We start from the raw sequence: 21,879 nt of genomic DNA, 5'->3' as shown, positions 1-21,879 counted from the left end.
TTTTAAATTAATGTCTTATTTTATCTCTACTGCCATCAAATGATCACTGATTTCTTTTCCAGCCTGCATTCTCCCTTTTGCATTATATCATAACGAGTGTCTGATCCCTATTTTTGTTAAAACAGCTTGTGCAAAGTTCTTGAGCAGCACTGATTTGAAAAGTTACTCTGTACAGTGTCATCTCTTGAGGGTCAAAGGGAGATGGGAGGCAGCTAGTTGGTGCTTCAGTGGACCTGAGTGATACCACTTTCCTATACAGAGATATAGGGCCTGAGTATTCAGAAATCTAGTTAAGTCAATGGGAGCTCCCATTGATGGCTCAGCATTTCTGAAATTAGGCCCATACTGTATGCATTAGGGCATGCAATACATGCAAGCACACATACACTATGTGCAACCCTTACTTTACATGATAAGCAACTACACAAGTAATCTCATTGGGCCTGGTTCTCATTTACACTAAGGCCCCTTTACACCAACCTGCCTTAAAATGGGTGCACACCTTTAAAGCACCTTACATCAATGTGGCTTAAAGGAACCTTGAGTATAACTGAAAATCAGGTCCTAGTGGAACATCTCTCACGAGTAAGTGCTCAGCAACGTGTGTAAAGGTTGCACAATCAGGCCCCGTCATCATTATTAGGGCTGCTCTACCTTGATTTCAGCCATTGCAAATAAGAGAGAAGAGAGCTATGGAATGAGCCCAGTCCGAAAGTTAGCCACAGATTAAAAGAGGAGATTCCCCATGCATAACCAACAGATGAGAAGATGCTATTTTCCAGCGTGACTTTGAAAAACGTAATGTCTGTCACTTGTCTTCCCTCACCACAGGAGGGCTTTCTATAGCATGTCCCTGAGATTCTTCTTTTGAAATAATAAGCTTGTCTTTTTAAAGAAGTTATTGTTATCTGCCCTCATTAAACTTGTGTTAACCACAATTAGGGCAATTCTCTAAAGATGGGCATGTACGGGCAAAGAAACCACTATTCATTCTTTGTCATTTTGAATTAGGAATTGATTATTTGAAAACAAACGAAACCAACCTTGCTTCAAGTGGACCCCATTAAAAACATAAACTTCACAGCCCTGGTACTTATGGGAACTTCTGTATCTGTTTAACCTTGGAACAGGAAATACAGCAGTATCACAATCACTTTAGAGTAGCAAACATTGAATTGTTAATGGCAGCTGTAAGATGGTTCTAGAAATACTGACTTGCCTCACAAGGAGGTTTAATTAATGTTTGTAAAATGCTCTAAGCTCCAAAGCTGCTTCCTACATGAAATATTATAGTATTAAAATGTTTATTTATTATTGTTGCTCTCTGCTTATTGTACAGCTCTGCATTGCCAAGTCTCAAGGAAGCTTTCCACTGAGTTACCAAGGACAGACATAAATCTAGAAAAAAGAAAAGGAGGATTTGTGGCACCTTAGAGACTAAGAAATTTATTTGAGCATGAGCTTCCGTGAGCTACAGCTCACTTCATCGGATGCAGACTAACACGGCTGCTACTCTGAAACCTGTCATAAATCTAGAAGTGTGTGTTATAGTGCATCTATAGGAACACTAATTATAACTGAAATTCATTAGCGTGGAAAGTCATCAGGTAGCACCCCAATTATTTGTTACTTTAATCTGTAATTTGAGTAACTAATTGACTCTCTGTCCATATTCAGAGGAGGAACCTGAGCTCGGAAAGTTTACAGTATCGAAGGTTAGCTGGGATGGTTTCCAACTCAACTGGACAGCCGCAGAAGGGGCCTATGAGACTTTTGTCATTCAGGTGCAGGAGCCTAACAATCCAGAAGAAGCTCAGAATCTCACAGTCCCAGGCAGCCTACGCTTTGTGAATGTTACTGGCCTCAAGGCTAACATGCCCTACACTGTCACACTTTATGGTGTGATTCAGGGCTACAGGACCAAACCCCTTTCTGTTAACACCACAACAGGTACCCTTTCTAATTTATTCATCAGTTTCCATGCTACTTCTTTCTTTGCAGAGAGGCATATAGGCCAGCGCTATTGCAGTGTCCAGTGAGAGCTTGGAAGTCTGCACTCTTTTGCATGAGCACCCTTAATCCTCAAGGCTTATCAAAGCTTGGCTGAACATATCATGCCTGGAAATGTCTCGTGATGATCAGATTTTCTAATGAGAGTCTCAGGGCCACCATGCTGTCATTTGCTTTCAGGAGCTCCCATTTGTCCTTAGAACAACTTATTTTTGCTTATTTTACTCACTTCTCTGGTTGGAACTAATTGCAAGACCCAAATGTCCAGTGTACATGATCAGAAAGAGCAGACGTTGTCCTGTGAAACCTGTGAAAACCTGACTTTATAGCCCAGATATTCAAGGCCGTGAGCACTTGTGTTTCTTGGATGCCAAAAGTTATGTTCAAAACAAAGCACAAAAAACAATATGGAATTACTGCTAATAGGTGATCTCATCTATTGGGCTGTTAACCAGGATGAATCTGTTACTGCTCTCACAATGTGTAAATCAGGAGTAACTCCACTAAAGTCAACAGAATTACACCGGTGTAAAGCTGGTGTAGCTGAGAGAAGACTCAGGTCTTACACAACCAAAAATTGCGTAAAATTATCAATAATAATGAAAGTAATTTGTATGACTCATCTCTACACCTTTCATTGATATGCATTCACCTTTCACTGATGTAAATATGGTATCTGGGTTGATGAAAAGTAGAGATGGGCACTAGTCTCCACATTCATAACCAGATCTTGCATCCCTCAAAGATGTTCCATGGTTTTGGTTCAGGCCTATCTCTCATAAATAAAAAATAACATTGTTTTAATGATCTACAAAACTCTAAATAATTAACCCTCAGATATAGAGAACCTAGACCACGTGTTCCATCTGCCCAGTCAGATATTTGATTTTCTTTCCCTTCCAATTTGGATTTTGTCCCTCATCTTCACCTTGCAGATTTTTTTTTATTTGTACTACCTGTTCTGTACTTGCAATGGATTGCAGCCACTCTCATTTGGCTATGCCTTAGGAGTATATCTCCTGCAACCCAGTGCATTTCTACTGTAACAAGTCAAACATATCCTTCCTTGGATTGTTCCATGCCACTGCCACTTTTAGATACTCAGAAAGACTATAATTAATGGGGCTTTCTATATCTCATTTACTCAGTGACAATGGCTGGGACACAGTGGCTCTTCCTTCAGATGCACTAACGATCTGTTTCAGACAGTATTCACAGGACCCTTCCTTAAAGTCCTTTGTAACCTGCTGCAACTTTTCTCTAGCTTGGAGGATGGCTCAGACTTACTCTTGTTTGCTTTCTCTGAGCACATTTTATCCAGCAGCTAGAAGGAACTAGGAAAATTTATAACTGAATTACAGAAATGAGGATGTACTGTTTGCTTTTTGCTGTGGTGCGTTACATGGCTTGGCTTGGCTAGAGTGGTTTTTATGACATGAATTGCTTGCTTTGCGCTGTATACTGCCATTGACTTTTCACTAAAAGCTTCCATCAGGAGTTCTGAGTATGGGTTGATATCGGATTATAGTCTAGTCACAGTGGACATAAATCTCCTTGAGGTGGAGAAAGTAATCTTTAGGGGGTTAAAAAGAAAACAGACCCCAACTCAAGCCTGGACAGCTACACTGCTATTTTTAGCACTGTAGAGCAAACCCAAATCTGTAGACTCGGGCTCTGAGACTCGCTGCCATGGATTTCTGCTTGCCATGTAGACATACCAACAGTGTCCTGCCAAAGTGTGGCTTAGCCATTGCTCAGTCTCTGTTAGTTTATTGGAAACAGCAGATGACACCCTACTGGGGTTTTCCCTTCTATTTCAGTCACACTCACCACTTGGCTTTTCAAGACTTTTCTTTCCAGGGGATTTTCCATTGTCAGAATGTTTCGTGCCTTTCGGGGGCCTGTCAGGGATGTCTGCAGAAGGGAAGGAAGCCCCAGGGAGCTACCACAGCTTTGTACTTTGGGTCAAGCTCCAGGACTAGATGCCAACTTTTGTGTGTTTTAATCAGGAAGGGAGAGAGGAACAGCTCAAATGAAACTCGTCCCTTTTTCCTTGACTAAGCCATGGATCTAGTTTCAGCGAATTTAAATCAGTGAAGTGTATTCTCCAGGTCTTTAAGGCCCTTGGTGTGTTCTTACACATCTGCTTTCATGCTCAGACCTCAACGGGTACATCGACACTGCAGTTGGGAATGTGATTCCCAGTATTGGTAAACAGACATGTACTAGCTTGGTGTGAGGTAGCACACTAAAAATAGCAGAGTGGCAGGGGGTAGCATAGGTGAAGGCTTGGGCTAGCCATCCAAGTAGGTACCCAGAGGGTCCAGGTGGATTGGTATTCAGGTGGCTAGCCTGGACAGCTGCCGATGCTACCCCGGCTACACTGCTATTTTTAGCACACTAGATTGAGTAGAGGTAGTGTGTGTCTGTCTACCTGTGCTGGGGAGCATGGTCCCAGCTGCAGTGAAGACTTACGCAAGGATGCTTGGCTGCGCTCAGAAGCATGGACAACCATTGCAGTCTTACAGCTTTCATTTATGCAGCACTGTTAGACGCTTTCTCTTTTTGACATTCTTTCCTTTAGCTCATGTCCGCTTGCAGCAACCTGTTATTCGAACCCTCCATTCCTCTTTTCAACATAGAACAGTGGTAGCTGTAGATGCAAGCACAGCATTTCTGAACATACGGCTTCAGAGGGGGCATCTAATTCTCACTCCTTTTGTTTTCCTCTTCAGCAGCAGAACCTGAAGTTGGTGAACTAACGGTTTCCAGCATTACCCCCGAAAGCTTCAACCTTTCCTGGACAGCCACGGATGAGGCCTTCAAGACCTTTACCATTGAAATTATTGATTCTAGCAGGTTACAGGAACCCATGGAGTACAACATTTCAGGCAACTTAAGGACTGCTCATATCTCAGGGCTTTCCCCCAAAACTGATTTTATTGTCTACCTCTCTGGGAGCACGCGTGGTTTCCGCACAAAGGCAATAAGTGTTGCAGCTACTACAGGTATATAAATCTACCTCGCATACTCACTCCGCTTTCTCCAAACTCTTCTTTACAGGACCTTACCTTTCCCTTACCCTTACCTTCCCCAGCCAACCCTCCGGCACCAAATCCTTTACCTCCCCCTACAACGCCTTCTGATGAAGAGCTGCAGGCGTTATTTTAACCTGTACAATTATGTTTAACCCGCCCGTCCAGTGCAGGGAAAGGTCATCACGGCGATGAGGGATGTTCTTATTCACAACAGAAATAATCAGCTTTCTTTCCTCTCGGCTCCATCCGAGCAGGGGCAGCTTCTGGTAGAGAACCCCAACAAGCTTGCTCAGGGGCTGACCATGGAGCCAACACTTCTCTAGGCACACCTCAGTGTGGCAACATGTGTTCGTACCTGTTACATTGCATTTAGGGGGTTATTTCTCTTGAATAGGCAGATGAATAGGCAAAGCTTTTTCTTCTTTTTGAATGGGGTGTGGGTGAAACTGACTCCACAGCAGAGGAATTATATAAGGCCGACGCCCTATTTTAATCCCATTTAAGATTTAATCCCATTTAAGACCTCAGATGAGGTTTTACATGGGACTGAAGTGGTTCACGGCCCTGGGCTGGCTGGCTGCATTGGTATGGATTTTACTCTTAGCACCTAGAACAGCCTGAAGTTTCACATCTGGATCTCTGTAGCACAGCCATTCCAAGGAAAGAAGGAATCCTATTGTTGTATGTGCGCAAAATTGAATTAGAAGTAGAAAACCAGCAAATTACAAAAGTAGATGGATTACTCAAGGGAGGGTTCTGTATCACATGCAGTAATCTTTTATTACCCATATTGACTCCATTCATATGACCTCATATGCAAATGGTTCTCTGCTAGGGTGACCAGAGGGCAAGTGTGAAAAAGCAGGATGGGGGTGGGGGGCAATAGACACCTATATAAGAAAAAGCCCCCAAAATCGTGACTGTCCCTGTAAAATCGGGACTGCTGGTCACAAAGTTATCTCAAAACAAGGTGCCTACATTAATTTGGTGAGAGATTATACAAGTAATGCAGGTTATATCTCCTCACAGATTGCAAGGACTAGACCATGCTTTATCTTAAAATCCGTATAAGTAGAAGGAATTGTAACAAGGTGATGCTGCTGCTGACATGATTGACAGACAGTTCTATGGAACTTTAGGATGCCAGTCGCAGTTCAGCGTAATATGAAGTATCTGTGATCAAGTCAATAGCAGATACATTTGTAGGTGGGGAGTGGTATCCTGGCAGAGGGATGAATTAGGGTTTCTCAGCCTGGGGATCAAGACCCCCAGCAGGATTGCAAACAGGTGTCAGTGGGTCAAAATCATGCTGCCCATCTCATTCTGCTAAATGGGAGGGGGATCCTGGTGAGCTTTTGGCTAAGATGACAGGGGTCATGGTGCAGAAAATGTGATTAAATAGGTCTTTTCCATTTCTGACTCCTCTGACATTGATTTTATTTGATTTTATTTTTGGTTCTAATAATTCCGACACATTTCCATTTGTTTTTCTTCCTCTAGTAGACGAACCTCTCCTTAGCAAACTAACTGTCTCAAACGCTACCTCAGACAGTGTGTCCCTCACATGGGAAGCTCAGGATGCTGCCTTTGATCGCTTTGTTTTAGAAGTTATAAACTCTGACTTGCCTTTGGATTCCCTGGTGTACACAGTGCCAGGGGCCTCACGGAGTTTTGTAATCACCAGCCTAAGAGCCACCACTAATTACACTGTCCAACTGCATGGTCTAGTTGATGGCCAAGGTGCTCAGACTTTGACAGCACTGGTTACCACAGGTATTTCACCTTCCAGATTTACTTTTTCTATTCTTTCTTTTCTTATCCACCAAACTGCTTTAGAACGTGGCTCCAAAGAGACCTCACTTTTCCTCATCAAGATGGCCCTTGTTAGTAAATTACAGGAAGGGTCACTATGGGGACAGGTTGGAATAAGCTGAATCCGAGACTGCTTTGAAAGAAGCGGATCTGGGACCCTGGAAATGGCTGAAAAGTGTCCCCAGAATTAAGGAAGCACAATGCTAAACCTTTGGTTTATTTATATATACACTTATCTGCAAACTCTCTGTATATATAACTAAATTGCTCCAGATGATTCTCTGGAACATCTTTGCATTTGACTTTGAACACTCTTTGTGTTCATTCCACACCCTCTCTCTTCATTTGCCTGTGATCTTTCTTATCACGGGAACGGGCACTGTGTCTGTGTCATACCAGAAAGGCAACTGCATGCCATTTTGGTTCTTTGTTTGTAAAAGTCAAATGTCTCTCATGGCATTTGTATCTTTTACTGGTGCTTTGGGTAGCATGTTCAATGACCAACAAGAACTGCATGGTGTGGTCCAGTTATTCAGTGCTGGTACCAAGAGTTTTTTCTGCCTGGCATCTTTCCACATCCCCTCAGCAGTGAGCTGGGATTGAAAAGGAAGTCCATCCCTTCTTGATGTTCGGCCCTGTACACTCTCACTTGCACTGTTGCCAGTGAGTCTTGTAGGGGAATGGGCACCACAGTGCCTTCCGGTGGATGCCAGAGCCTTTCCTGCACTGGTGGAGACTACAGGATGTTGGGAACTCACTAAGCCTGGCCTGGAGAGAGATTTTCAACTTGTGTTGCATGTCGTAACCTTTGAAATCTGGATGCCATGTCGTGGGCCTGCCTGAGCTCGGTGGGAATGGCATGTGAAGGAATGTGCCCGTTTCGGGTTCAGGGTGGAAAGGACTGTTCTCTACAACCTGCATGCAGGACTGACAGCGCCGTGCCTGGTTTCACCACATTCTCCCTTACGTATGTTTGCATCTTGAATACTTTTTGATCTCCTCCGCCATCTCCCCAGGCACCGAGCTCACGCCATGACAACCTCATTACTGACCATGCTGGCTCTGCTGGTCACTAGATGGCAGCATGATGACAGTCCCAGCATGCATCCTTAATTGGGGTCACTGAGATGTCCCTGCTCCTGGACTAGACCAAGGCGGCAGCGTGGATTGGGAACAAACTCTTCTGGCCCATTTAATCTAAGTCTTGGGTGGGTAAATTGCGGTAACTTGCGTCAGTTCATATGTCAATTAATTATAGGTCTCTCTCTGTTCTTTAATTGTTCTGTTGTTATGATTACGTCCCCCAGAGTGAGTCACTTAACCAATAACTCCCCCTGAATATCACTGACTCCATTTAACCAACACTTTCATGTCCCCAAAACATTTTAACACATGGGGTTTAAATAGACTCCTCATTGTTGAATTATGTGAAAGCTGGATGGATTTGGCTCCAATTTCCAAAGTTATTCCTTTGAGGATAAGAATGAAATTTATCCCAAAAGGGAATATTTTTCCCTAAGAAGAATTTTTCCCTAAGACTTCCCTAAAGTCCTGAAAAAGGAGGTTGTGTCCTCCATTCAGTGGTCCACAGTGTGACCTAGTGGATAGGGTGCTGCCACTGGCCTGCTGTATGAGCTTGGGCAAATCACTTCACTCATTTGTGCCTCAGTTTCCCCATCTGGACAGTGAAGATAATGATCCTGATCTTGTTGGTAAAGCACTTTAACCTGAAGTGTGCCATACCTTCTGTGGCCTTCTGCAAAAGTAAAGTCTTGGTTCAGATCTGTGCAGTCGTTGAGAGCCTAATTTTCAGAGGTGCTTAGCATCTGCAGTTCCCTTGAACTTCACGAGGCGTTGTGTGTGCTTAGCACCCCTGCAAATCAGGCCCACGGTTAAGCGAGACAATTGAATCTATTTACCAGTAAACAAAAAAGAGCAAGAAAAAATTAAAACTAATAAACACCTGCAAGAGGTTAAATTGAAAGCCCTTGTCAATGGCTATTTGTAATGCCCAGCTCCTTATTTCTTCAGCCATTGCTCAGCAGATGGTAAAGGCTGGCTCTGTTGCTCTATACCCTTAAATAGCCATAAATCTTTCCTGCTTCTAAGCACTGCCCTGCTCTAAGTAATGCTTTCTCTTCACCTGTGTTCCTTTTCCTTCAGAGGCCAAGCCACAGCTGGGCACGCTCACACTCACAAACGTTACCCCCGACAGCTTCAACCTCTCATGGACCGCGAGAGATGGGCCTTTTGCAAAGTTTGTTATAAATGTTAGAGATTCCTATGCAGCCCACGCGCCGCAGGAGCTTACGGTGTCAGGAGGGGCCCGCAGCGCTCGCATCTCAGGCCTGGCAGATTACACTGGCTATGATATTAACATTCAGGGCACCACCAATGCAGGGGTCCACACAGAGCCCCTCACTGCTTTTGTCATGACAGGTACCCGTTTAAAGGCTGCTGCTTTGTGTGTTTGTTTTTTGTTAAAAAAAAAAAAAACAACATTGATTAATGTGCAGGAAAGGAGAGAAGTGTGGCGGTTGTTTCTCTGTGAAACTGAGTAATGTTGACACTTAAAGAGATCATCCATTTTTAGGGCGAGGGAGGGGAGAACAGTTTCAGGTGAATTAAGAACCCATCCAAATCTTTACTCCTAACTTCAGCTGCAATTAACCTCCCTCACCGAGCTTTGAAAAAATAAGGTTAACTTCATGGGCTCATTTATCTAACCTGAATGCCTTCTAGGCCTCATTTCAGCTTTTGGATATTTAGAGCAGCCCTGGCCTTTAAAATTCCACCTGTCCTTCTGGGTCAGTTCCACTGATTAACTCTAATCATCTGTGAGATGGGCATCTCCTTTCTGCACGACACGTGGCAATTGAAAGGGCCAGGACTTCAGACACCCTTGTGCCTATTTGAACCTCTACATGTGGCAGTAAGAGAGGACGTCAAGATTCAGCCCATTTCTGTTGCTGCTTCACTCTTTACTCAGATCAGATCTAATATAATAACCTGACACTCATGCATGAATGATCGTGCTGCCTGCAGTCCATTTATACTCCTTGAAGACTAAGCATTCCTTGCACATCATATTACAGTAACAGAGGCTGTCACTACAGCTTCTCTCCATTCTTTGTATACTTTGCCTCGACCAAACAGCAGTCCTGCATGTGCTTGCATCCAGAAGCTCATGTCTCATTAGCTTTCATTTTCCTCCTCACTCAAGTAATACACAGAGGTAACACCATCTGCAAAGGCACTATGCTAGGGTAGCCTCCCTTACATAAGGCAGTCTGCACAAGCGCTTCACTGAAGTCCCAAGGATGCTGACTGTGACCTCCCTCCCTGATGGTAGCGCGTTACAAATGAACCAGCGTTTGCCTTCTCCAGTCCTGTTCTTTGCTTCTCCAAAGTACAGATGCTTCCCTATAGCAAATGTGGCATTGCTATATTTGAAGGCAAGTTTCTCAGATCTAGGTAAGCATGCTATGCTTCCTGCAAGCAAACAAATTCTTGTCTGCCTGTAGTTCATGTAAACCTGTTTCTAGAAAATAATTTCAATGTTTCAGATCCTTTATTTATTTATCAAGGCTCCAGCAAAGCAAACCCATGAGGGGTTGGATCCAGTATATCTTGGGGATGCTCAGTAGGAGATTAGTGTAATTCCCTTAAACCACTCTGTCATGCTGTCTGCACCATGACCATGAGTGCCAGAGTGTCAAGAAGCAGGGCAGAGACCCCGAACTGCTTGTATGTTCTACGCTTAGATTTCACTGAACTCCTAACTACAGTAACAGTCTTACCATGGAGTCACAGACAGTCCCCTTGGGCATTCCAGTCTATTTTGCCACACAGGCAAGCTGGACTGGGTGATAGTTGGTTGCTATACACCTTTGATCACAAAATATTCACGTTACTCCCATTCCCAAAGGACCAGTCACTTATCCTAGGTCAATTTGTACCTTAGATCTAACACCAAAGACAACACTTGTAGCCAATCCTATAGTCAGCTATCTAAGGATTTATTAACTAAGAAAAGAAATGAAAGAGTTATTACAAGGTTAAAGCAAAAAGAAAAGGAGTACTTGTGGCACCTTAGAGACTAAAATTTATTTGAGCATAAGCTTTCGTGAGCTACAGCTCACTTCATCGGATACATGAAGTGAGCTGTAGCTCACAAAAGCTTATTCTCAAATAAATTTTAGTCTCTAAGGTGCCACAAGTCCTCCTTTTCTTTTTGCAGATACAGACTAACACGGCTGCTACTCTGAAACCTGTCATTATGCAAGGTTAAAGCAGGCAAACGTGCACACAAATGAGTTACAGTCTATGGTTTAAGAAGGTGACACAGTTGTAGTAATCTGTCAGCTCTGAATATCTTTTAGGACTAACCCAGTTTGACCCTGGGGACCTCTGCTTCTCTTTTGTGTCCTGTGAGAGTCCAAACAACAAAAGAGATGAATTTTTTTCTTGTCAGCTATTTTTAGTTCCTTCTTCCAGAATGGAACTAGCCCTTTTGCAGGTAGCCTCTTTATGGGTGTAGGGGAGTAATTAGCAAAGTCTTTGTATTGTGATGTCTTACGATGGCCCATTTAGTTTTGATAGAATCATAGAATATCAGGGTTGGAAGGGACTTCAGGAATGTCATCTAGTCCAACCCCCTGCTCAAAGCAGGACCAATCCCCAACTAAATCATCCCATTTAGGCCTTCTTGATGGACAGGAAATGAACCCTCCTGGTTGGGTTCACAGTTTCAGAGCAAACATTTTTTACAGTTACACAGCAAAAACTTAAATATTAACTTATATCATGTGATAAAGAAATTCTAAGTGAGATTAGTGCATGCAGCAACTTACAAGCATTTCATAAAGTCTAAACACATTGTTATCATTCCAGTACCCATCTAAACCATATTAACGCACAGGTAAAACAGACTAGTTTCCAGCATTGAATTTGTCAGTGCTCGGCTGAGGCCTAAAGCCTTGCTAAGAGCTGGCACCTGATCTGCCCACGTCATGCACTCCACATGCATCAAATTCTAACAAAGCCTTTGGTACATTGTTATGCAGCCATCAAAGCTCGAGGACTTATATATTATTTTAAATGGCTTAATACTATGGATGGGAGAATGAGGGAAACAATGTCTCAGTTCCTACAAGAAGGCCACGGGGCACCCCAAAGTTGGTTCTTGGGTCCTTCCCTTAATAATAGTAAGAAATACTTCACTGTTCATGCCTAGTTTGTGAAGAGCCATGTGGCTTTTGTGTAGAGATTGGCTCAAGCCTAGAAGTTCTGATTCTGATCAATACCCAGAATTTTCCCAAAGTTTGGAAGTTGGGGGTCCGTATCTGAGCTCCTGGATCAGACTAAGGCTATGTCTACAGTTGGAGCTAGGGATGTGGTTCCCAATTAATACAGACAAACTTGCTCTCTCTCTCATCAAGTCAGCACGCTAGAAATAGTAGTGTAGCCATGATAGCATGGGTAGCAGCAAGCAGCAGTATGGGCTGGCCACCTCTAGTTCCTGCCTGTGGGCTACAGGTAGGTTTGTACTCGGAGGAAAGCCTGCACCACCATTTGCTGCTACTCGCATTACCACGCCCACGTTACCACAGCCACGGTACTATTTTTAGCGTGCTTGCTCGGTGCAAAATCGCACAAGTATGTCTGTGCGAGCTGGGAATCGCACTCCGAATTCCAAGCGTAGACATGGCCTACGCTGTAGAATTCAGCTCAAAAACTTTCTCAGATGCCTGAGTTGCGTGTTTCAGATCCATGCTTCTGGTTTGGGTCCATCTCTACTGTTCAATGCTCTTTCTGTAGTCACACATACTGAAATGCAGGTGGGGTTATTTTGTGGGGGGTGGGAAGGAAGGAAGGAAAGAAGGAAGTCAAGGACCAAATCCACTCAACTCTTACTAGGGATAAACTTCCACTGTAGTAAGTGATCATGTTGAGGAAGGATTGCAAGATTCCATGAGTGGGCCATATGGGAGAGCAAAGCCAGATTTTTAAAAAGCTTAGGATCGGATTGCCAAGGGCTGGGCACCCACAATCCGGGCTAGACCTGTGACACCTAGGACCAGATATTCAGATGAACTTAACAGATTGGGCTCTTTTGATAGCCTGGCCACTTAATTTTAGTGCCAAAATGGAAACTGACCTTTTTTGAACCATCGCCCTATGCCTCTGAACTTAAACTAGTGCCCTTTTGGTCTGAAAACTACCGGAATAAGCATTCTGTATTGGAATCTCTTTAAGTTGTCAACATATCAGTTAAAGGGGAGAGAGGGGAGGAACTGTTGGCTATTAAGATTTTTAGCCAGTCTGATCTTCAGCCACTACTTGCAGTCATTAGCTGTTGTTAGCACAATCTCTCCAAGTAAAAAATCCTTCAGTTGTTTAGATCTTACGTTTGCAGTGACCCATGTTGGTTTAAGCCCTGGTTCCACTGGGTCAACCATTGGAAAGAAAAGCAGGCGATACTGGTGTGAAGTCGTGAGATATGTGAAAATTGAGGCTTGTCCCTAAAGCAATGGTGATGGAGAGGGGAGGATGGAAATAGATGTGTTATTCAAAGCAGCGTAAACCTCTATTATTCACAACTGATTCTGTGTGCATGTGAAATTGAAGAAACTTGTTTAAGTATCAGGGTTGGGGATTTTCAAAGGGACCTACAGGAAGTAGGTACCCAAATCCCATTGGCATGCAGTGAGAATTGAACACCTAATTTCTTTAGGCTCCTTTGAATATCTCAGCCTTGCTGTAGTGGCCATGCATTTCCATTAAATCTTATGGTTTTTGGGGAAAACTTGTGATTGATGTTTGCTGGAAGCTGTGACACTATCTAACTTGCAATGTTTTTATGCTTCTTTTCTTTTTTGTTTTTTTGCACCTTCCCTTCTTTTAGAGTCCATGCCCCCACTGGAAAACCTAACTGTCTCTGACATTAATCCTTATGGGTTCACGGTGTCCTGGATGGCATCGGAGAATGCCTTTGACAACTTTCTAGTAATCGTGGTGGATTCTGGCAAGCTGCTGGACCCACAGGAGTTCCTCCTTACAGGAGCCCAGCGGCAACTGGAACTTAAAGGCCTTATTACTGGCATTGGCTATGAGGTTATGCTTTATGGTTTTGCCCAGGGGCGCCAAACAAAGCCCCTAAGCACTGTGGCTGTTACAGGTATATTATCGTGGGCAAATTGTTCTTTTCCGTCCTCTCTTTCATGCTTCTCTTCTCACCTGGAAGATGTTGTGTGCAATCCATTTGCAAAACAAACCATGGCTTTTGCATATCCTTTTTCATCATGGCTACACATACCTCATCATGATTGAGAGGTTCACTAATGTGATCCCATTTCTACGTTTCTTGGTATTCTCTTTATGTTCTGTCTCTGTGGGGTCCAGTGGAGAAGAGTGGAACAGGGTGGAGGGGTAAATTGCTCCCTGAAAGAACCCTTAGCTGGAGAAAGGAGACCAGACGAATTCACCATGTTATAAGCCACCAGGTACCTCGATATTCTTCAATTGTCTATGCAACAAGACCATTCAGGAGAGTCATGCTGGGCTTCCCGCCCATGGACTCCTCCCCTTCATTCTCCATGCCAAATAAACAAGAGGATCATTACAACCAATAGCGTTGGGCATCTCTTAACAAAGCATTGCCCGTGTTCTCATTCTCATCGTAGCTGAGTTTTTCCAGCTGCATTTTGGCCTTATTGAACAATTATTGCTTCTTTTCACCAAGTCTCAGCCACAGGATTTGCTCATTCCATGCACCAGCAAAGCCAGAGTTATATGGCTGAACGTTGGTGAGAAAATAAATATGGACCTTTTATTGTGAAAAATACAACTGCATTGGAGATACTGTTAAACAGTTATTATTCTGGTAACATTGCTACAGTTAGTAATGCCTAGAGTACCCTATGAGGCAGATAACCACAATAATAGTGAGAAACCATCTTAGGTAACTGCTGGAATCCTCTTAGGTGGATTCCTCTACTAGGGGTGTTAGATAAACCTCTTTGGACTTAAGCGTGCAGCATTGTGGATATAGATTTTCTTGATTTCCCCTTGCTGCTTCAGCATTGATTCCAAAGGAAAAGTGGACACTGTAGGCTAGATCAGAAGCATCAAGAAGTCCAGAACCACATGCAATAATTGTTAGGAATGAAGGAACTTTTTAGTGACTCCTCTACAGTGCTCCTATCAAAGCGGGAGAAGCAAGCAACGATATAAGCACAGCTGCAGATTATTAACAATGGCTTGTTTTTATTTGTCATAAAGGGCTCGCAAAGGATGGGTAACTCTAGTGGAAGCCAGAGAACAAATAAACATCACTTTTACTGTTAGCATCTTCAATATTGCATGACCGGGGCAAATGGCCTGTATCCAGATATTTGTTCTGCTTTGGGGTATTGTAAAAGTTGGGCATGCCTATACGCACACACACATATATCATGTACAGTACCTGTATAACTCTTGAATATCCAAAGGTTTCTTTTTTCTTTTTTATAGCTAGCAGATTGTTCCAATTTCTTTAAACTGTGGCTGGATTTTTGCAGCGTGCTCTGACCCGACCTAGAGCTGGTCACTATGAACTGGTGTGTGTGTGTGTGTGGGGGGGGGAATCTAATTTCTTCTTCCTACTGCTATTTTCTCCTTTTTTTAGAAGCAGAACCCGAGGTCGACAACCTTCTGGTTTCAGATGCTACCCCAGATGGCTTCCGTCTGTCTTGGACCGCAGATGATGGGGTCTTCGACAGCTTTGTTCTTAAAATCAGGGATACCGACAGGCAGTCTGACCCACGGGAACTAATAGTGCCAGGCCATGAACGCACCCAAGATATAACAGGGCTGAAAGAGGGTACTAAGTATGACATTGAACTCTATGGACTTATCAGTGGACGACGTTCCCAGCCCATAAATGTAGTAGCTACCACAGGTATTGCCTCTGCAACGGAGGGAGAAAAGCATGACGTGCATGTCTGTCTCTTTCATTTCTGTCCCTCTCACATCCAGTTTGACTTCTCACAAAGTTTTTAAAAGCCGTTTGCCCCAACAGCTCTCACCAAGATTTCTTTTCTTTGCAATCTGCTCCATCTGATGGAGCATACTCTTCTGCTTGGTCTTGTTCACCATATTTAATAAAACAAAAGGAGGGTTATTTCATACTTGTTATCTGAAGACAAGCAGCATGGTCTAGTGGTTAGAGCACGGGGTTTGGGAGACAGGAGATTTGCCTTCTATTGCAGGCACTGTCCGTAATTTTCGACAGTCAGTTGTCTTCACTTTCCCTCAGTTTCCCACCTTTGAAGGATGGATGATAAAACTTACCTAACTCACAGGGCTATTGAGAGGCTACTCAATTAGGGCTTGATTTGCAAGGTTGCCAGGTGCTGAGCACCCTCAACTCACACTGGTTTTAATGGGCACTAAAGATGCTCAGCAGTTCACAGGAGTCTTCAGCATTTTGCAGGATCAAGCCCTTTAGTGTCTGGGGAGTGCGCTGAAGTCCTCAAATAGAGGACGCTGTAGATCAGCTTGACTGTGAGTACAGTATCCATGTGTCAGTGCTTATTTAGCTGAGTCTTACAGTTAATGGGATCCCCAAGGAAAGAGGCAGACACAAGAGTTTATTAGTGCCATTTTGCTTAAAAAAAAACAGGGCTGGATTCTACACTGTATCATGCCAACTTTACCCAGGCAGAATTCCATTAACCTGGCGCAGAAATGAGTAATGCCAATGCCATGATCCTGAAGCTTGATTCCTGGGTGCCTAACTCCCATGTGTGCCTTTCAAATCTCCCCTGGAATAAACTCTCACTTCCAGGCCATTTTAAACTGCCAGAGTGGTATAAAGGGGTCTTGATGAAAATGTGAATCAGGCCCTAAATCTGGCTTGATAACCTTTAGCCGGTGTTTGGAGAAGAAAAGAGCCAATGGTAGATCAGTGTTGGAAAGCATCTACTGAGACCGCATGCGCCATGATTCATCTAACTGGTCCCCCGTGGTTGAGGGGCAATGCACACTTGTGACCAGCTTCTAACTGATCACAACCACGGTCCTTAAACAAACAGCAAGCAAATGTACTTACAGTCCGAGACATTTGCAATACGCAGAACATCAATCCATCACAGACAGCCTTTTGTCAACCCACGGGTTTGACTCTTGAGAGAGGGTGCTGTTTAAAGTCAACTGTAGGTTTTAGCAGCATGTCCCTATTTTCACTGACTCACAGAATATTTATGGTAAACCACAGGCAGTTATAAATTTCCTCATGCCTTCATTCTGATTCGGTCCTGGCAGAAAGATTTAGGAGCATGTCAGCTATTGAAGCTAATAGTCCAGAAGACAGACCCCCATAAATAGCCCATGGATAATTGATAATAGAGCCTGGCCCACAGAATCCCAGTTAGATGATTTAGGCTGCCACTTATGCCACTTCCAGCAACAGTAGCCAATGCCATCAAGAAACCTAATTAGCTTTTTGAGTTAGTAGCTTCTGTCTGTTAGACTTTCATAGCATTTCTGCGATGATGGTAAAGAAATATTTGGAGGAATTTTGACATTTCACCATTATTTTCCCTTCCAAATAGGAAGCAAAAGTCAAAATATCAAAAAATGTCATGAAATGAAACATTTCAAAAAGATTTGATGGAAAATGATCAAAAAGAAATAATTTGAGGTATAAAAAAGATCTTTACATTTTGTTTTGAAACAAAAGCTGGAAAGACCAAAAATAAAGTGTCCGTTTGGAAAGTGAACTCCTCCTTCACACCAAGAGGTGGCCCCTCTAGCATGGCACAGAGTCTCACTGGCAGTAGAAGTGAACCTGAAATGCTTTGCACTGTCACTGCCCATGCTGTACCTATGCTGTGGTTCAAGGGTCTAGTCTGGTATTGACGACAGTGGGATTATTCAAAGAGGGTGCAATTCGCCCCATGCAGAGAGGCACCATCCAGGCCATACATCACATAACTGCTCAGAATAGGGCATAGGTGGGGCTGGAGTGGTACTCAGGCACTCCTTGCAGGGATGAATTTCACCCATGCATAAGAATGTCAGGATCTGGTCCCACTAGAGGCTCTCAGTCTCCAGGGCTATCAATCCATCAGCTTTCAGCAGCTACTAAATTCACTGGAATTGCAAAACTAAATCGATATTATTTCCAGCTCTGTCTCATCCATGTTTTTTCTTCTTCACTGTTTCCCTCAGATTGTGGATTGATGGCTAAATCAGCAGCAGCTTTTGGTGCAGTGCTGGTTTACCAAACCCAATTTGCTTTGTCTTTAAGCCCCCCGCCCCGCTCTTGTTTTTGAACAAACCCAGCAGCCCAAGGTGGACAGCAAGCTGTGGAGATAATTTACAGTTCTCAGTGGAGTGCAGGTTGTTTTCTTTTCCTTTCCCCTCTGTTGATTTAGTGCCCTGCTGCTGGAGCTCCCAGGAGCACCTGGAAGTCACAACCCCCTATGACTCCTTTTCCTGCAAACTCTTTCTCTGCAAGCCATTTCACCCACAGGCTCTTTCTTTTTCCCTCTCACCATATACCCTGGCTTGTCTCCACTAATCCTCTTCATATAGCTCGTGTTTGGTATTTGTCACTCTTCTGCTAATGGACTTCTCTTGTGTGGGCTATTTATTTTTGTTAACAATGATCACGGTTGTTTTTATTAGACAAAAGGGCAGATTAGGACTGAAACGCTGAACGTGAACTTTCAAGAGCCAGGTGTTGTCACCCCATAGTGCTGGGAGCCCTCATCGCAATCAGATCACACTTAAGATCTAATTGGTTAAAACACTGCGCAGACTGGCAAAAATTTAGAACACATCTTCAGACTGAATCTCTTTGACACATGTTTTTCTACTTATCCAAGTGGTGCATGCAGTCCGATTTACATGTCTGATTCCAGCCAATGCGTATACAAAGGTATTAGGAGACAGGGTTGGAAGGGCAGCAGGCTTTGAACAAAAGAGCCTCTGTGTGTACGTGAGTGTGTGAGAGAGAGAGAGAGAGAAACCAAAGCCTCAAAGGTTCACTGTTTCCCCATCTCTCATAAGACCTATCTACCCCCAGTGGTTTCACTTATGCAAAAATATATATGGGGCCATATTCACTGTTATGCTCTGGCTGCTTTGTGTTGTTCTGGCAATGCAAATCAGCCATAAACCCAGGTCAACTGGTTGCATTTACGGCTGTGTACACACCAACCAGTGAATATTCTTATTCTTACTTATTGTTAAGTGCCTACAATGCGTTCACCGCTGTACAGAACAAGACGGCTTCCGACCCAAATGAGTTTGCAGTCGAAACATCGGCCGCATTGCTCTCAACAAGTACATACCTCGCCTAGGCCCCTTTAAATTCTGCTTAGTGATGGCCCCTGCTTTGGAAAGAGAGAGAGAAAGAAGAAGAAGCAGTGGTTTTATCCATAGGAATGAAAGCCAAAAGAATTCCTTCCCTGTCCTCCTCCCTCAAAACGATTTGTTCTCTGGCTCTAAATATCCAGTCACTTCCCAGCCAGGGAATGTGTTTTTCCCCTCCTGCTCCCTGGGTAAAATGCTGCTTTCATATGCAAAGCTCAAGTTAAAGTGGCTTTCAGCCGGGGGCTCTACTCTGGGGTCGAGGTGATGGAATCCTCCCCGTTTTCATAAGCAGGGTGCAGGGTAGCTGCACAGCCACACCACAGGGGATATTGCCTCCTATCCTAGTGGATCCATGGAGTTGTGATCCCACTGGCTGCCCCGATTCCCTTCTGCATGCCATTACAGAGAGAGAAATAAAGTCCAAAACAGTGCTGCACCACAGGGAGTGAATGGTTTCTTCTACACACTGCACAGCTGGGACTCCCCCTGGTGCTGGGGAGGGGGGTACTGTGTTCTCTCTGCATTCTGAACCTTCAGTGATTTTGACTTGGGCTAGGAGTTACTTGGAGTTTATGATCTTATCTGGGGCTTGATCCTGCAAGTTTCTCAGCGTCCTCCACTCCCTTTGGTATCAGCAGGAGTTGAGGGCACTCAACCTCTCGCAGGATGGAGCCCTTGATGCACCTAGACTGTAGATTCAAGACTTTTTGTGGGCTTCTTGCCTGCTTGGGACTTGGCACCATGAAAGAGGGCTTTCTCCATTTCTGAAGACTGCTGTGCACAAATGCTTTCAGGGTGTAAGGATGGGCTGCCTCTGATGTTCAATAAAAAACTAAAAATAGACCAAGCGCAATTGGGTAGAGAAAATAATGGCTAGAACAAATTCTGTACAATATAGAGTGCAAACCAAAAAATGGATCTGTTCCATAACCCCTGCAATTGCCATTATTCCCTGCAATATACTATTAATAAAGTAATATATAATATGAATACATTTAATAGCTTTTTTATGAGGCTGGACATGGTTGTAACTTTATTGGAAAACAAAATCAGGACTGATTGTTCTGAGCGGGTAATAAAACCCTTAGCTGTGTGGAACTTTCTCTCACGTTACGTTGAACTAGAGAGTTATAGCTTCAGATCCTGGGACAGGAGGCTGAGGTCAATTGTTATTCCAGCAAAAAATGATTGATAAGCACATGCTTTAACTCTTTCTCTGTGTCTGTGTGGTGTGTTTTTCCCTCTCCCTCTGACTCCACCGGCAGCTGTGGGATCACCCAAGGCACTCACGTTCTCTGACATTACTGAAAACTCAGCCACAGTCAGCTGGACACCTCCAAGGACCCGAGTAGAGAGCTTCCGGATTTCATACATCCCCATAACAGGAGGTGAGGAAGTGGTGGGGTAGTGAAAGGAATAAGGGTGCACTGGTAAAAGAGAGTAGAGAGCAAGTGGAAGGGACTACGGTGATGCTGGTGTCAGTCACTCGGTACATAGCAGTCTAGCCTCCATATCAGAAGGACACAGAGGTTCAATTCTCTGGCTAGCCAGCAGCTGGCAGGCACAATTACTGTGCACTTAACCAGTTCCAGTGGGTGGACATACTGTATGAATGGCATATCTAGTATGCCATGGACCAGATTTGCAAAAAAGCCAGATTTCCGAGTGCTCAGGAGCACCCATAATTGGAGCCAGATTTTCCAAAGAGTTCAGCTCCCATTTTGGCTCCTAGGCACTTCAGCCTGCATGCATCATACAGAGCACCTTTGAAAAGCTGGCCCTTGAAGATTGAAAATAGTTTGTTTTTTAAAATGTCATCTGTGGCTTTAACTGTGCTTTCTAAGTCAACGCTTTTTTGAATATCCCTTAAGGATGTTTCATTCCATCCACCATATCTCTCTGTTTTAGTGCTTCACTGGCAAATGGGAAGCTTGTCTTTTTCATGAGACTTCCGTGATGAGTAATAGACTTTAGCACAACTCATGGGACCCCTGGGTGGAAAGATTACCTAACAGCATGTGAAGAGCACCTACCAGGGACTAAAAGAAACACCTGGAAGTGCTACAGAACAGAACAGGAAGGAGATAGGAAACTACAAAATTGGAAACCACCACCATCAGATAACTGGAATTGGTTTTTCCACTAAGATTTAGGCCTTGATCCAGCAAAGCACATATGTAATTTTTAAGCACATGAGTTGTCACATTGAACTCATTGGGCTTTCTCAAAAGCATACAGTTAACCATGTGCTTAAATGCTTTGTTGGAGTAGGACCAGAATTTGGAATAAATAAATATCCCGAGTCCCTGTCTATGCAGGTAGGACCTCTCAGGCTAATATGCACTGTGTCTTGGTCTGAGATTAAGTGGGCCAAAGAGAGACTCTGAACAGATATCTGGCCTTTCTTCACCTCCCATCAGAAACCAAACCAAAGCGGTCCAAATATACAACAAGACTCTTTGATTTCTTTGTATTTAATTGCATGTACAAATACCTACATTTGCACGTGACAGTTATCCATTTTGCACATGAAAATGTAGCCATGCCTGTGCACAAGATTTTAGTTTTTCCTTACACATATTCAAATGTTGGCACTCGGACCACTAGGGGGAAAAAAACACGAATAAACCAGCCCCTTTGATTTATGTTTTAGGGA

At 43.7% G+C, this 21,879-nt stretch overlaps 1 protein-coding gene across 1 annotated transcript in view; it reads left to right on the top strand.

The window, feature by feature from the left end:
* Positions 1-21,879, top strand: part of TNC (tenascin C) — a 56,100-nt gene that overhangs the window by 20,869 nt on the left and 13,352 nt on the right. Inside the window, exons 12-18 of the mRNA XM_077835792.1 lie at positions 1,678-1,950; positions 4,746-5,018; positions 6,549-6,821; positions 9,024-9,299; positions 13,768-14,040; positions 15,529-15,801; positions 20,489-20,611. Coding sequence (XP_077691918.1) covers positions 1,678-1,950; positions 4,746-5,018; positions 6,549-6,821; positions 9,024-9,299; positions 13,768-14,040; positions 15,529-15,801; positions 20,489-20,611 — 1,764 coding nt within the window. The remainder of the gene's footprint in view (positions 1-1,677; positions 1,951-4,745; positions 5,019-6,548; positions 6,822-9,023; positions 9,300-13,767; positions 14,041-15,528; positions 15,802-20,488; positions 20,612-21,879) is intronic.

This window comes from Eretmochelys imbricata, chromosome 16 (genome assembly GCF_965152235.1).
Source record: "Eretmochelys imbricata isolate rEreImb1 chromosome 16, rEreImb1.hap1, whole genome shotgun sequence".
NCBI classification, from domain to species: domain Eukaryota; kingdom Metazoa; phylum Chordata; order Testudines; family Cheloniidae; genus Eretmochelys; species Eretmochelys imbricata.
Note: the sequence above shows the minus strand (reverse complement) of the source record. Positions and strands in the feature narration are given on the sequence as shown.